Source organism: Anomaloglossus baeobatrachus, chromosome 2 (genome assembly GCF_048569485.1).
Source record: "Anomaloglossus baeobatrachus isolate aAnoBae1 chromosome 2, aAnoBae1.hap1, whole genome shotgun sequence".
NCBI lineage: Eukaryota > Metazoa > Chordata > Amphibia > Anura > Aromobatidae > Anomaloglossus > Anomaloglossus baeobatrachus.
The window spans coordinates 445,830,869-445,848,061 of NC_134354.1; the positions used below are offsets into that span (position 1 = coordinate 445,830,869).

A 17,193-nucleotide genomic window follows, 5' to 3' on the forward strand; every position below is an offset into this window, starting at 1 on the left:
TACTGCCAATCTCTGGCCTCAACAGCAGGCTCCGATTGACCAACAGGGGAACAGGTGAATCCCCTGGTAAACCCCTGTGCAGGAATGGGCCACTTACACCCTTACATAAGCAGTAGTTGGCACAATACACTTGATTCACTATGAATAAGTAGAAGCAACATCTCATCACTTATTTAACAAACTACTCACTCTAAAGCCTGCTTTACATGCTGCAATGTATCTTACAATGTGTCGGCGGGGTCACGTCGTAAGTGACGCACATCCAGCATCGTAAGGTACATTGCAGTGTGTGACAGGTACGTGCGATTGCGATTGAACGTTAAAACGTATCTTTCTCTAGAATTGCACGTCAGGTTGTTCATCGTACCCGGGGTAGCGCACATCGCAGTGTGTGACACCCCGGGAACGATGAACAGATCTTACCTAGGTCCTGCGGCTCCCGGCCCACAATGCGGAAGGAAGGAGGTGGGCAGGATGTTTAGTTCCCACTCAGCTCCGCCCCTCCACTTCTATTGGCTGGCTGCCGCGTGACGTCGATGTGACGCCGAACGTCCCTCCCACTCCAGGAAGTGGATGTTCACCGCCCACATCAAGGTCGTATGGAAGGTAAGTACGTGTGACGGGGGTTAATCGTTTGTGTGGCACATTCAACAAATTGAACGTGCCACACATACGATGGGGGCGTTGCAAATCGCATATGATATCGTATGCGAAATTGCAACGTGTAAAGCAGGCTTAACACGGTTCAGGAATTCTAAGCCATGAATTTGTAAACTATTGCTATTACCATACATACATTGTTTCTTTTCTTCTAGTCTAAATTAGGAAAAATCTGCCACAGTCCAAATACTTTTGAACCCAATGGTATATTTTTACAGGATGTGTAAGGGGAATATATTGCATTAGAGGAGACAAAGATACATTGTTTCAGTTTCTCTTTGAAGCTGGAATAGTGTGAGCTTAACTGGATTGTTTTTTTCCTGAAGGAGTAGTCTATGCACTTTTCCACTACATTCAAGTCTTTCTCACTCATGAAAATATTAAATACATTATTGCAGCAAAGGGTAAATCAGTGATTAATGGAGGTCCATGTGGAATCCAGATGGATCTAATAGTAATTATTACCTGTTGACTGCATAGATGATAGCGTGTTGATGCTGGAATACACCCTTAAATAGGCAATTAGCGACTTATAATAGCTACACTCGATAGAAAGCCCCCCTTCAACTTTGTAAGTTTTCCAAAAGATGTCACTGCAGGTTAAAGACCTGCACTCACTTTAGGCTATGTGCCCACGGGGAAAGTGTCCTGCGGTTATATCCGCAGGACATTCCGCAGGAGCTCCCAGAAATCCGCAGCACAACTTTGTCTGTTTCAATGCTGCGGATGTTCTGCGGAATGTCCTGCGGATATGCTGCGGACATTCTGCATTGAGGATACAGTACCATGGCTTCGGCACTGCATCCTCAATGCAGAACAAGTGCTGGAGTGATCGGGGGAGTTCAAACATACCTCCATCACGCAGCACTTCACTTTCCGGTGTCTGTCAGCGGTTGCACTGTGCAAGAGAAGGTGGGCGGGCCTGAACTAGCTTTGGTTGTCACATGACCGGAGCTCGTGCAGGCCCCGCCGACCCCCTCCTTCCTACTCCTAGCTCCCGTCCTCTGCACCGGAGGAAAGTGACTCGGGTGTCTGCTATTAAGGCAGGTAAGTATGAGACCAAGGCAGGTAAGCCTCTATCTCCATAGTGGAGGGCCGGGAATTCCGCAGGTAAATCAGCAGGAATAATTGACATGCAGTTATGTGCGGCTGCGGGACATCCGCACTATATTCCGCAGCTGCACATTCCGCAGCATGGACACAGACACTCCCCATGTCCCATAGGGTAACATGGGGAGTGTCTGTACTTGCTGAAAGCTGCGGATTTATCTGGAAAATCCAGATAAATCTGCAGGTTTTCCGCGACAAAATCCGCAGGAGCAAGCTCCCGTGGGCACATAGCCTTAATAAAAAGCAGTGGGCGGTTAGTAAAGGCTTAAGGGCGCTCTACACGCTGCAACATCGCTAGCGATGTCGCTAGTGATCGCACCCGCCCCTGTTGTTTGTGCATCATGGGCAAATCGCTGTCCGTGGCGAACAAGATCGCTAGGACGCGTCAAACGGACTTACCTTCAATCAGTGTGCCACCAATAGAAGCGGAGGGGGAGAGAGCAGCCGCATTCACGTCACTCCCACCTCGTTGCCGGAGGACGCAGGAACGCTGTTGTTCGTCGTTCCCGGGGTGTCACAAGTAGCGATGTGTGCTGCCTCAGGAATGACGAACAACCTGTGTCCAGCACCACCAACGATATTTGGAAAATGAACGATGTGTCAACGATCAACGATTTTGTGAGTATTACTGATCGTTAGCAGTCGCTCATAGGTGTCACATGCAAGGACATCGCTAACGAGGCTAGATGTGCGTCACGAATTCCGTGACCCCATCGATATCTCGTTAGCGATGTCGTTGCATGTAAAGCGGCCTTTACAGTTGACTTGTTGACCTTTTTGTATCTTGTGTATATTAAATTAATTGATAATACAGATAGTGATAAGTGGATACATGGACGTTCGGGTTTGCTAGGTTCAGCTAGACTTCAAAAAAAGTTTGGTTCAGGACCCAAACTTGACCCTGGATACTGAACTTCATATAAGTCAATAAAGACCCGAATTTGTGTGTTGTAAAATGGCTGTAATATAGTTGTACTAAGTGCTAGGGGGCTGCAAAAAGGATGCAAAATAGAGACAATTGCCCTGCAAACAAATGTGGATAGGGAATAAATAATATTAAAAAAAACCTCAAACTCCTGCCTATTTTTGATAACCAGCTCCTGTAAATCAAACAACTGCAGGCTGCAACCCTGAGCTCTTAGCTTTACTTTGGTTGGTTATCAAAAATAGAGGAGATCACATGACGTTTTTTGGAGGGGGTTTAGATTAAATAAATAAATATTTAAAAGAAATGGCATGGGCACTGCCCTCTTTTTGATAATCAGCCAAGGTAAAACAGACAGCTGGGGGCTGGAATTATCAGGGTGGGAGGGTCTATGGTTATTTGGCCTCTCACAGCCTGAAAATAACACTCCGTAGCCACCCCAGAGGAGGCACATCCATTAGATGCACCAATTCTGGCGCCTTGCCCGGATCTTCTCAATTATCCTGGTGCGGTGGTAATTCAGTGTAATACTTGTAGGGTTGATGTCAGCTGTGAATTCATAGCTGGCATCACGCCCAGGAGTTAGTAATGGATAGGCGTATATCAGACACCCCGATTACTAACCCGGCATGTGTAGATTTAAAAAAAAAAATAAGATACAGGAAAAAAAAAGGTTAACTTTACTAAACACTCCCCCATGCCCTCGTTCACCAATTTATTAATCAAAAAATTAAATTGGTGAATAAAGACACTCTTGCTCATGAGAAATTCTGGGTGGCCGCTTACCTGCAGTGACCTATGCTGCCTCATTTTAGAATGTTCTCAGAACGAGGCTCCATAAGTTACTGCCAGTCAGCGGCATGGTTATTTGACTCTTATTAGCCTTATTAGACTAAAAATAGGCATCCTGCAGCTGCCCCAGAGGTGGCACATCTATTAGATGTGCCAATTCTGGTGCTTTGACTAGCTCTTCCCGATTGCCTTGGTGCGGTGGCAATCAGTGTAATATTTGTAGTGTTGATCTTAGCTGCGAATTGATAGCTGGCATCAAGCCCAGGGGTTAATAATGGAGAGGCAGCTATTAGACACCCCCATTACTAACCCGGAAAGTGTAGAGATAAAGAAAAGACACAAGAAAGAAAAGTTTATTTGAATAAAAAGTACCCGATGCCCTCATTCACCAATTTATTAATAAAAAAAATCAAATTTGTAAATAAAGACACCCCACTCATGAAAAATTCCAGGCTGCTGATTTGCAGTGACCTATGCTTGCTCATTCTGAGAATGTTCCATAGGTTACTGCCAGTCAGTGGCATCCAGGAATTTCTCATGAGTCACTAAGTTAGGCTGGTGTCACACTTGCGAGTGCCTCGCATGTATCTCGCGCGAGTCTCACGTTGCATCACCCGGCACGGACTCACATTCTCCACACAGGAGCGGCTCAGTTGTATGCATCCCTATGCAACCGACCCGCTCCTGTGAGGAGATTGTGAGTCTGTGCCGGGTGATGCACCGCGAGATACACGCGAGGCACTCGCAAGTGTGACACCGGCTTTACTGACGTCATCGCTCATGAGAAATTCTGGGCTGCCACTGACCGACAGTAACCTATGGAGCTTCATTCTGAGGAAGTTCTCGGAACAACGTCCCATAGAAATCATTGGACGTTGTGGGATATTACTCTTTGGATTAAGTTTGAACTTCCAGGATTTATTTTGAAATAATACATTGGTGAGCAAGGGAGTGTGGGGGAGTCTTTATTAAAATAAACTTTTTTTCCTGTGTCTGTGTTTTTTAAATCTATGCTTGATGGGTTAGTAATGGGGGTACCTGATAGACGCATATCCATTACTATCCCCTCGTTTTGATGCCAGCTGTCAATTCACAACTGACATCAACCCCACAATTATTAACCAGATTGCTACCACATCAGGGCAATCAGAAAGGGTCAGGTAAGGCTCCAGAATCAGAGCATCTAATGGGTGTGCCACATCTGGGGTGGCTGCGGGCTCCTATTTTTAGCCTGCAAAGGGCCAAATATCCATGAGCCATCCCACCCTGATAATACCATCCGCCAGCTGTTTACTTTACCTTGGCTGGTTATCAAAAATAGGTGGGACTTTTAAATAATTTAAAAAAAACAGAGTGGGATCCCTCTTTTTTTGATAACCAGCCAAGATAAAGCTGACAGCTGGGGGTTGCAACTCACAGTCATCAGGTTTACTTGTGCTAGTTATCAAATATAGGCGGGAACCCTTATAATTATTTTTTTTTTAATCTTTATTGTTCACATCAGCAGACAGGCAACTTACACATGCAATAAAGTTTGTTGATTGAATGTGCTTCAGCCTTTCAACAAACTTTATGAATAGTAATGGGTGGACCTGGACTGTAAAAGTCTGTATCTACGCGGATTCAAAAGAACCCTGTCATGACCATGCTCTGCAGGCCCGTTGTCCTGCGGAGCCAGGTTCTCGCCTTGCTCTGCTGGCCGGCCCCCTGCAGAGCTGGCTTACCCCATGCGATTCCCTCTGGGTTTTCAGCCTCTCCCTGACCATGAGGGAGGGGTCCTTCTAACCTTGATTTGGCCCTTCCTCCACTTTATAGCTAAGCCGACCCTGCTGTCAAGCTGTCAGTGATATTTCCGGCTTAGGTTAGTGCTCGGCTAGTGCTTTGCTTGTGTCTTCCCTGATCCTGTCCAGCTATTGCGCCCCTCCTCCAGCCCTTCTGACTGCCTTCCTCCACCCGTGTTTGCTTTTCCTGACCTCCCTGTGACCCCCTTGTCTCCCCTCCTTGTCTCTGCCGGTGTATTGCCCAGCCCCCTTCATAGACCCCCAGCTGTCTTACCATCCTCCTTTCTTTCCCATCTCTATTGTCCGTTCTCTCCCCTGCCTTCTGACTGACTTCCTCGGTTTACTGATCTTGGCTTGTTCTAACACTGTCTCAGTTTTCCCTTTCTTTCCTGACGTTACTTCTGTGTTCATCGACCTGATTACTCTTCCCTGGATTCTTCTCCTCCTAGAGTTCTGTTAGTATATCCTGTTGGTTGTACTTTAGCAACATCTGGTAGTTTAGTTGCTAACTGCACCAGGTGTCTTTTCACAAACCCGAGCACTGACCCCGGGCCCAGAGTTCTCAGGCAACTCGGGGTAATGATCTGGGTCAGACAACCTGGCTAATAAAATAAAAATCAAAGATAATAAAATTAAAACAAGCGCTTCATACTTATCAGTCTCTGCTTAACTGTACACTCTTTCCGGTACCACTCATTATCTTCATGCATAGTCACTGCTTCCCCTGCCCACCTGCAGTCTCTGTGTTTCTAATTCGTTGCAGTCAGACAGCGGCTCCACTGTGTGTGACAGCGTGGCTGACTGCTTTCAATCAGAAGCGCTGTCTACCTCTAGATTGACGTAAAAATAAATAAATATAAAATTGACATAGAGTCCCCCCATATTAAGATACCCAGCCATGATATAGCATCCGTTGCAGCCCCCAGCCATGTGTGCTATCTTGGCTGTGTATCAAAATAAGAAGAATCACATGCAGCTTTTTTTTAAAAAAAAAAATATTTAAATAAATCATTTTAAAAACCGGAATTCTGTTTCCCCCCCATTTTTATACCCAACCATTATAAAGCCGACAGCTGGGAGCTGGTATTCTCAGGGTCCCCCCAGGCTAAAAATAGCAGTCTGCAGCCACCCAGGATTCTCGCATGCATTAGATACGTCGATCCTGGAACTTTACTGGGTTTATCCCGATTGCCCTGGTGTAGTGGCAATTGGGGTAATAAAGGGTTAGTAACAGCTCACAGCTGCCATTAAGCCCTAGATTAGTAATGCGAGGCGTCTATGAGACGCCTCCATTACTAATCTGTAAGTGAAAAGAAATAAACATAATCATTGAAAAAATCCTTTATTTGAAATGAAATACAAAAAAACAGAGACAGTGTCTCTGATTGAAAGCAGGCAGACACGCTGTCACATAGGGTGGGGGCGTGTCTGATTATAACCCATTAGAAACGCGAGGACTGCCAGTGGGATGGGGAAGCAGTGCATATGCATGAATGAAAATGAGCGGCCCCGGAAGTAGCGTTAGAGTCACGCGGGAGACTGGTAAATATAACTCCAATCCCCTATGCCTTCTACCACCATTTTAAAGCGCTAGATTCTGGTCCCCATAGACTTATATGGGGATCGGCATTCGGCCACATATAGCCGGGATCAATTCTAGGTCCAAACCGGGGTTCTTTTTAAATCCAATTGGAGCCGCCGATCCCGGGTATCTGTGAGTCCGCCCATCACTGTTTATTAACATGCACACATTACCTGAACTTGGAAACAGACTTTTTTTTTAGTCTGTGTTCAAGTCCAAGACCTGGTCTCCTGGTGTTCAGTACGAGCCCCGAACTTTACAGTTCGAGATCACTCATCCCTAAATACAAATAAAAATAATGAAAAAAAAATCAACAACCACTCAATATATAAATGGCAAAAAATAACACATTCACACAATGTTTTGCTACTGTAATCTACTTCATGTTTTTTAACAAGCATATATATGTCAGACTGTTTTCCCACAATTAATAGAAGATTAGATGATAGCACAGGTTGTTTTACCGGGGCTGAATTGCCATCTGCATTACATGACACAGGTCTAGTCATTAGTTCAGCTCTACTCCTTGACAGCTTGCCATGTCTGAACGTTGGTATTCTTTACTTAAATAAGTAATGAGAACATGAATGATTAATAAATGTTGTAGACTGAAATGTACTCATGATCTGTTATGTTTTTCTTTGCTTTCGTTTACAGAATTACCACTTGCTTGTTTCCTATCATTGAAATCTGACAACCTAAAATATGGCATTCAATCGGCGGGCATAGATGCACACCAATCAAAACATAGTGTCAATGACAAAGGCTCACTTCAATCCTTTGGGGAAGTAGAAAGTAAGGTAAGAAAGAAGGAAAAGCGTAAAATGCAGCTTAGACAAAAAACAGACTTGAACAGAAGTGCACAACCAATAATTAACACGTTAAGATCATTTTATTAGTTTTTTGCTGCAATATTTATTTAGATAACTTTTACAGTAGTTGTACTTATTTTTACTGAAAGTAGCAAATTACCCATACACCACTTTCCCCTAACTATATGTACAACAACAACTTCCAATATATGGCAGTTATCAGGACAGGCAGTCAGGAAGCAGGGTTGGACGGAGCCCTTGACAATATGCAGGGTTTGAATGAAAGGGTTAATATCAGGGCATACAGAGTTTATGGTGGATGTGGGGTGGAGCAGTTAATAGGAACTGGGTTAAAGGGTGGGCTATATATGGTAAGGATGTGGATGGTACCTCCTGTTTGATCTTTGGGACCCGGTTGGAAAGGATGTCCACAGCTGAAGATGCCCGACCTTGCAACCCTCCTAGAGATGGTGAGGGCTGACACAGCCGATCATGGGGCCCAGGCAGTGAGGGACCAGCTACGTGCTGCCTGCGCTTCCCCTTTGGTGCCTCCAGTCTCTCCTGCCTGCCCTGTAGTGCATGCTCAGCAGGCCCCCGAGACCCTTCAGGGCAAGAGGGGCTTACAGCACCTGCAGCGCCTTCTCCGGTCTCTGTAAGGAATCCTTGCCGGTGCCGCGGTCGGCAAGAAGTAAGTGGGTTGGGTGGGTTGGGTGGGCCCGCCCCCACCCTGCAGTCCAGGGCCTGCCCCCACTCTGCAGTCCACTTCCGGGTCGCAGTCAGCGAGGACTCTGGAGCAGTGCGGTGGTGGCCTACTTTGATGCTGCAGTGGGTGCACTCAGTCTTCTGGGGACGGTTGGGTGACCCCGTGCAGCCGGCTGGTGTTGCAGCAGCAGGATGCCGGGCGGCGTGTATGTTCAGAGGTGGCGGCGGAACCTCCCTGCAGCTGGCAGGGAGGACCAAGGATGCGATTAGTGGTGGCGGTGGCCCCGGGCTTTGGTGTGGCTGGGGGTCGAATTTGGTGATCTGACAGTGGTGTGCAGCCCTCCTGCAGTCAGCAGGAGGGGCTGAGTGCACCATGCACGCCGTGGATGGGCGCTGTTATGCAACCTGTGGTGGATCAGGCCTGGGCCTTTGGTGGTGCTACATCACACAGGTCGGCGGGTTTGCTGGCGGCCGGGAGAGGACGACCAGAGCGTGGTGACTGAGGAGCTTGACTGTCTGTGTCAGCGGTCTGTTCCTCCGGAAGTCACCCCTGATGACGTCCATAGTTCGTAGTCCAGTGGAGAAGGAGTTGCGGCATCAGCAACATCGTTAGCGAATGACCAACCCCTTCGTGACTCATTTGTGGCTGGTCCAAGTCAACGGCAGCCTGGTGAGCATACGGCGATTGTTAGTAATGTACCTGTTGGTGGGGCCGGTAATGTTTCAAGTGTCAGTATTTTTGGATTAGCCTCGGGAGGTGGTCAGGTTTCATGTGCTGGTGGGCTCGACTTGTGGGGTCAGTTGCTAGGCGTGTTGCAGAGTTTGGTAGTAGAGCATTCGTTGCCGATTGAGAGTAGGCCCATGGTGGAGGCGTGGTTGGGACCGGCGGGGATTCAGTTGCTGGTATTGCACAGCATAGGGTGGAGGTCGGCTGGCAGTGTGGCAGAGCAGAGGTTATGGCAGAAAAACCCATGGGCGATAAGGAATAGGAGGATGAGGTGGTATGTTTGAATGATAGGGCCAGGAGTGAGATTTATGAGTGCTTTGACGGCCCCTTGGGGGCGCATTTGAATAAGGAGGTTAGGGATAAGACCTGGAAAGGGGAGTATGTGGAAAATGATTTCACTGCTCCCCTTGGAAAACTTTAACTTGGATAAGGTGAACCAAGAAAAAAGCAAAAAAACGATCAAATAGCCAAATATTGAAGGTGAAAAACTTTATTAGTCAGGTGAAAAAATTGGGATGATGACGTGTGACACAAAAAGACAAGATTAGGGCGCACAATCCAGGGGAACCCAGAAAATAATAAAGTCGTAGGACATGCCTTGTTACAAGCAAAAATTGATACTAATGCAAATTGTACATATATATATACACATACATACATACACACACACACACACACACACACACACACAATATATATATATATATATATTATATATGCAGTCATATGAAAAAGTTTGGGCACCCCTATTAATGTTAACCTTTTTTCTTTATAACAATTTGGGTTTTTGCAACAGCTATTGCAGTTTCATATATCTAATAGCTGATGGACTGAGTGATATTTCTGGATTTAAATGAGGTTTATTGTACTACCAGAAAATGTGCAATCCGCATTTAAACAGAATTTGACCGGTGCAAAAGTATGGGCACCTCAACATAAAAGTGACATTAATATTTTGTAGATCCTCCTTTTGCAAAAATAACAGCCTCTAGTCGCTTCCTGTACCTTTTAATGAGTTACTGGATCCTGGATGAAGGTATATTTGACCATTCCTGTTTACAAAACAATTCCAGTTCAGTTAAGTTTGATGGTCGCCAAGCATGGACAGCACGCTTCAAATCATCCCACAGATGTTCAATGATATTCATGTCTGGGGACTTGGATGGCCATTCCAGAACATTGTAATTGTTCCTCTGCATGAATGCCTGAGTAGATTTGGAGCCGTGTTTTGGATCATTGTCTTGCTGAAATATCCATCCCCTGTGTAACTTCAACTTCATCACTGATTCTTGTACATTATTGTCAAGAATCTGCTGATACTGAGTTTAATCCATGCGACCCTCAACTTTAACAAGATTCCCGGTGCCGGCATTGGCCACACAGCCCCAAAGCATGATGGAACCTCCACCACATTTTACTGTGGGTAGCAAGTGCTTTTCTTGGAATGCCGTGTTTTTTTGCCTCCATGCATAACGCCTTTTTGTATGACCAAACAACTCAATCTTTGTTTCATCAGTCCACAGGACCTTCTTCCAAAATGTAACTGGCTTGTCCAAATGTGCTTTTGCATACCTCAGGCGACTCTGTTTGTGGCGTGCTTGCAGAAACGGCTTCTTTCGCATCACTCTCCCATACAGCTTCTCCTTGTGCAACGTGCGCTGTATTGTTGACCGATGCACATTGACACCATCTGCAGCAAGATGATGTTGCAGGTCTTTGGAGGTGGTCTGTGGATTGTCCTTGACTGTTCTCACCATTCTTCTTCTCTGCCTTTCTGATATTTTTCTCGGCCTGCCACTTCTGGGATTAATAAGAACTGTACCTGTGTTCTTCCATTTCCATACTATGTTCCTCACAGTGGAAACTGACAGTTTAAATCTCTGAGACAACTTTTTGTATCCTTCCCCTGAACAACTATGTTGAATAATCTTTGTTTTCAGATCATTTGAGAGTTGTTTTGAGGAGCCCATGATGCCACTCTTCATAGGAGATTCAAATAGGAGAACAACTTGCAAGTGGCCACCTTTTATATACCTTTTCTCCTGATTGGATACACCTACCTATGAAGTTCAAAGCTCAATGAGGTTACAAAACCAATTTATGCTTTAGTAAGTCAGTAAAAAGTAATTTGGAGTGTTCAAATCAAGAAATTGATAAGGGTGCACATACATTTGTACATCAGTTATTAGATATATGAAACTGAAATAGCTGTTGCAAAAACCCATACTGTTATAAAGAAAAAAGGTTAACATTAATAGGGGTGCCCAAACTTTTTCATATGACTGTGTATATATATATATTATATATAATATATATATATATATATATATATATATTTTATATCTCAAAGAAAGAGATGTTTGAAAAATCTTTTTTTTATAATAACAAGACAAAGTAACAAAGTATTCAGGCCCACACTGTTATATGGTGCACAATGCCCCATACCAAATACCAGTCAAAAATCTGGAATTACCACATAAAGGTAAACACCAGGGGGTTTGGGTGGTATGTAACTAAAACCTATTCAGGATACAACCATATAACAGTGTGGGCCACTACTCATTCATTTAAATTGTTAAATCTTATTGTATGTTTCCTGCCTATTAAAGAAGTTGTCCAGTTACCAACACTGATTTTTTTTTTCTCATAAATTTTGCTAATATGCGCGTCTCCACACATCTGTTATGCTAATTCAGCAATATTACCTTTTATCGTGCTCTAGCAGCACATCCTCATTTCTGGCTCCAGCTCTGATGGGGTTAATCTCTCTCCTGACTTCCTGGATTCAGTTCCTACTACTCCCATAATTCTTTGCAGCTGTAGGACTGTATCTAACACACCCACTCAGATCACCACACAAAGACACTTCCCTGTCGTCTTCCCTGTGTGGAAGCACTGAGAGAAATCAAAACAGTGACACAGCAGGAGCTCGAAGCTCTGCACAACCAGGGGAAGAAAGCATCTATCTTCTGCTTGTCCTCATATAGTTCATAGTGTGTGTGTGTGTGTGTGTGTGTGTGTGTGTGTGTGTGTATCAGTTTTTTGGCATCAGGCACAATCCGGTGTAAACACTGATGCAACAGATCAGGCAAAAAAAACGGCTCAGTTGCATCAGTTTTTTTCCATCAGTTCCTTCAGTTTTTGGATGGATCCGTTGTGCTACTGAGCATGCTCAGTAGAAAAAATGGAATCAGTTGCTGTAATGCGTTGTATGCCGCATTATGACGGATCCGTCGCCCATAGGATTTCATTGTACATTACGCCGGACGGCGCCGGATTCAGCGCGGTCTGTTTTTTTGCCGCTGCCAAAAAACGTTGCATGCTGCATCCTTTCCGGCAGCTGGACACATAAATTTCACCTGATCCGTGCACAACGGATGCAACGCAAGGGAATCAGGCACAATCCGGCACTAATAAAATTCAATGAGGAAAAAAACGGATCCGGCTTTATCCGTTTTTCGCCAGATTGTGCCTGACGGCAAAAAACTGATGTATGAAAGCAGCCTTAGCCGGCGCAACATGTGAAAAAAATAAATGATTATGTAAAAAAAAAATAATGGGGTCATGAGATTGCTTTTTCCCCTCTTTCCTAGTTTCTGTGTGTCGTCAGTATCATCCGTGTGGCATGCATTTTGCAGGCTACTTTCACATCAGTGTTTTTTTTGCCTGTAGGCAAAAAAACGCAAACCGCATATGACCGGATCCTGTGGATGAAATTGTGGATTGCGCATGCAACCACAATTATTTTACCGGATCCTTTTGCAGCGGGATACAGAATTTATCGTTCGGCACTGGAGTCAGCTGAACTCCTGATCTCACAGCCCACACACGCTGCGATGGATGCAGGTTAACAGCAGTCACTGCCTGCTGCCGATCACATGTGACCATGTGTGGGCTGTGTGGTCAGGAGCTCAGCTGAGTTCAGATCAGCTGAGGACTCCAGTTTCAGCCGATTACTGGTTCTGTGTTCCGCTGCATCCATCGCAGTGTGTGCGGGTTGTGAGGTCAGCTGAATTTGGCCGGCACTGGAGTGAGCTGATCTGAACTCAGGTGAACTCCTGACCTAATAGCCAGCAGAACAAGTAATCAGATCAGCTGACTCCAGTGTCGGCCGATTACTTGTTCTTTGTCCCACTGCATCCATCACAGCGTGTGCGGGCTGGAGTTCAGCTGAGTTCAGATTAAGTGACTCCAGTGCCGGACTGAACTCAGCTGACCTCACAGTCTGCACACGATGCGATGGATGCAGAGGCACACAGAACAAGTAATCGGCCGACACTGGAGTTATCTGATTACTTGTTCTGCTGGCTGTATGGTCAGGAGTAGGGATGAATCAGCAGTAAAATGCTCTGGTGCTCGATGGGCAAAGCCCATGTTGATTTTTTTTTTTTCAAAATTCATTAAAAAATAAAAAAAAAAAAAAAAAACCCAAACACATAACCCCAGGGTTAGGGGTAAAAAAAAAAATGCGTGGGCTCCTGCTGAATATTCTATTGCTAAGGGTAGCCCAAGCAGCTACTGGCTGCTAACCCCCACTGCTTGGTGTTACCTTCACTAGCAATGGAAAATTTAGGGAAGCCCTTTTTTTTTTTTTAAGTTTTTTGCCTAAAAACTAAAAAAATAAAAATGACGTGGGCTTCGCCATATTTTTTGTATGCCAACTGGGTACAGCAGGCATGTACAGGCTGCCCCAACCCCCAGCTGTCTATTCGTACCCGGCTGGGAAGCAAAAATATAGGGAAGCTTTTTTTTAAAAAAATTATTTCATGAATTTCATGAAATTAAAAAAAAAAAAAAAATACGTGGGCTTCCCCCATTTTTTGTATCAAGCCAGGTACAACTAGGCAGTTGGGGATTGGAATCCGCAGCGCAGGGTGGCCCAAGCTTTCTGCCCCCCCCCTTCCACTGTGAATTGCAGGCCACAGCCACCCCAGAAAATGGCGCTTTCATCGAAGTGGCATCTTCTGGCGCTGTATCCAACTCTTCCAGTGGCCCTGGTGCCAGGTGGCACACTGGGCAATAATAGGTTAATGCCAGCTTTGTTTTACCAGCTGGTATGAAGCCCAAGATTTTTAATGTCAGGCCAAGTTTGACCCGGTCACTAAGAATCTTTAATAAAGGGTTAAAAAGAAGACATCACACAGAGAAAAATACTTTATTAGAAATAAATACACTGACACAATAGGGACTCCATCTTTATTACTCCCTCTCACCCTTCCACAATAGATAGAGATTTCTGTGCTGACCATACCAGGAGAGAGAGGGAAGAGAGAGAGAGAGGGAAGAGAGAGAGGGAAGAAAAAGAGGGAAGAGAGAGAGGGAAGTGAGAGAGAGAGGGAAGAGAGAGATGGTAGAGAGAAATTGAAGATAGAAAGGGAAGAGAGAGGGAAGAGAGAGAGATAGGGAAGAGAGAGGGAAGAGAGAGGGAAGAGAAAGAGAGAGGGAACAGAGAGAGGGAAGAGAGGAGAGAGAGAGGGAAGAGAGAGAAGGAAGAGAGAGGGAAGAGAGAGAGAGTGGGAAGAGAGAGAGGGAAGAGATAGAAGAGAGAGGGAAGAGAGAGAGAGAAGAGAGGTGCTCTGTCACATGCTGTGCTGCATGTCACCAACTTGCTCCACTCTGTGACTTGTTGTGCCAGTGACAGAGTGGAGAAAGTTGGTCCCATGCAGCACAACAAGTCACAGTGTGGAGTAAGTTGGTGACATGCAGCACAACAGGTGACAGAGCAGAGCAAGTTGGTGACATGCTCTGCTCTGACACATGCTGTGCTACATGTCACCAACTTGTCAGTCTCTTGCTGCGTCCGATCACCTGTTCTGCTCGTGGGAGTACAAGATCACACTGCCCGACACCACACACTCTCTTGACAGCTGAGCAGAGCGGGCGCCTGGATAGTGAGATCAGATACTTACGTGACAGGGGGGGTTTCAGCTGAAGAAACCCTCCCTGTACTCCACACTGGCGCCTCGTACCTCACAAATCTGCCGGATGCTAAGCGCTCTTCACCGCTCCATACTGGCGCCCTCTGGATCCTCCCCTCGATGCTGGGCTGTGACGTGCAGTAGTAGCCGCCCACAGCTCAGTCAATCAGTGTGAGTTGCGCTGGCAAACTCCTGATGTAAGGTCAAGAGCCCGGAACTTGACATGACGTCAGGGGATACTAGCGGCCACAGCACCAGCGGCCACAGCACCAGGGGGTCATGTGACCAGCACTGAGCGTGCAGGATAGCGCCGCTCAGTGCCAGAACTGGAAATAGAGGCCAATTAAGTAGACACCTAAAATAGTAAGTTACAGTCATATAGAAAATAAAAAATAGGTGAACCACCCCTTTAAGGCTACATGCTGAGGATTTAATCAGATTATCTGTCCAGCTTCCTTTTTTTTTTTGTGGCCCCCTTGCATATGCTGTACCCTGAACACTTTGTCTTGTTATTATATGTTCAAAAAAAGATGTTTCAAACAATTCTATCTTTGAGATATATATATATTTATATACATACATATATATATATATATATATATACACATATACACAGTATATTATATATATATGTACAATTTGTATTAGTGGCAATTTTTGCTTGTAACAAGGCATGTCACAGACTTTATTACATTCTGGGTCCCCCTGGATTGTGCGCCCCAATCTTGTCTTTTTGTGTCACATATCATCATCCCAATTTTTCACCTGACTAATAAAGTTTTATACCTTCAATATTTGGATATTTGATCGTTTTTTGTTTTTTTCTTGGTTCATGTATCTACAGCGATTTGCCTTGGTCCGCCCTTTATGATTACTTGATTGTCAAATCATTTTATTTATTCTGAATGACTGTTGTATAATGGGTTGGCTGCTGGTTATTTTGGTTAAGGTGAAGCCTAGCGATTATAAGAAGGAAAAGAACGAGGAAGAAAAGCGGAGGTATAGGTTGATTTCAAAGACATTTACCAGTTGGCTTCAGGCCTTTGCAATTTTAGCAAGCGTGATTGAAGAAAAAGAATTGGAGCATTGTTCGGCTCATTTTGGCTATATGGATGCTGTAGAGGAGGCACAGAGGGTTTACAGTGGGTTAGTGTGGTTGCGTTATGATGAGCAGTTTTGTCAGAAGAAGGAGGGCATGGATGTGTTGGGATCAAAAGGATATCTTGCTGTGAATGTGGTTAATGGCGGCTCCAGTACAATCCTTTCATGGGGGGACGGGAGCTTGGGTTCAGGAAGCGGGTCGTCACCCAGTAAGAAGAAATGGTTCTGTTGGCAATTTAATGAGGTACACTGTAAGCTTGGGACTTCGTGTAAATTCAAGCACGAATGCTCTGGCTGTGGAGGCAATCACAGCCATTCCAAGTGTCTGGCGATGGGGCTGGAAAGAGGGAGGACACTAGTGAAGGTTGTGACGATGCTGCTGTATTTAAATAGGTACTTGGATGCTGAGGCGGAGGAATTGTTGTACCAGGGTTTTTATGACGGCTTCAGGTTCCTTTCTCTGTTTCATCCAGGTAACTTGAAATTGGCTAAGGAGCATCCGGGTGTGGTGTCAGAAACACTTCACAAGGAGGTAGAATTGCGCAGGATGGCGGGTTCATTTAAGGACCCGCCATATCCTAACTTGAGGGTTTCCCCATTGGGGGTTGTGCCTAAGCGTGACCCTAAAAAGTTCAGGTTGATACATCACTGGTCTTATCTGGAGGGTAACTTGGTTAACAATGGTATAGCATAGGAATTGTTGGCAATGTCTTATGTATCATTCAACAGGGCCTTGGACGTGGTGAGGGTGGCATGCAACGGGGCGCTGATGGCAAAATTGGAAGGGGGGGCTTTTTGCCTGCTTCCAGTACACCGGGACAGCTTCCATTTACTGAGTTGTATGAAGTTTGGGGCCTTTTATGTTGATTGTTGTTTGCCTGTCGACTGCTCCATCTCATGTGCGTATTTTGGAGACGTTTAGTTCTTTTGTGGATTAGTGGTCAGGAAGGATAATTCAATACTTGGATGATTTCTTTTACGTTGGGCCTGCAGAGTCGTTGGTTTGTTCAATGTTGCTGTTTGTATTGATGAAGGTTGCAGGTTCGTTTGGTATTCTACTAGCCCAGGATTAGACGGAGGGCC

The 17,193-nt window shown here is 45.2% G+C and overlaps 1 protein-coding gene across 2 annotated transcripts in view; it reads left to right on the forward strand.

Moving 5' to 3' along the window:
- The window catches only part of REPS2 (RALBP1 associated Eps domain containing 2), a 293,374-nt gene that overhangs the window by 73,049 nt on the left and 203,132 nt on the right, over positions 1-17,193 (forward strand). For both annotated transcript variants that reach the window (XM_075336286.1, XM_075336285.1), the window contains exon 3: positions 7,508-7,650. In XM_075336286.1, coding sequence (XP_075192401.1) covers positions 7,508-7,650 — 143 coding nt within the window. The remainder of the gene's footprint in view (positions 1-7,507; positions 7,651-17,193) is intronic.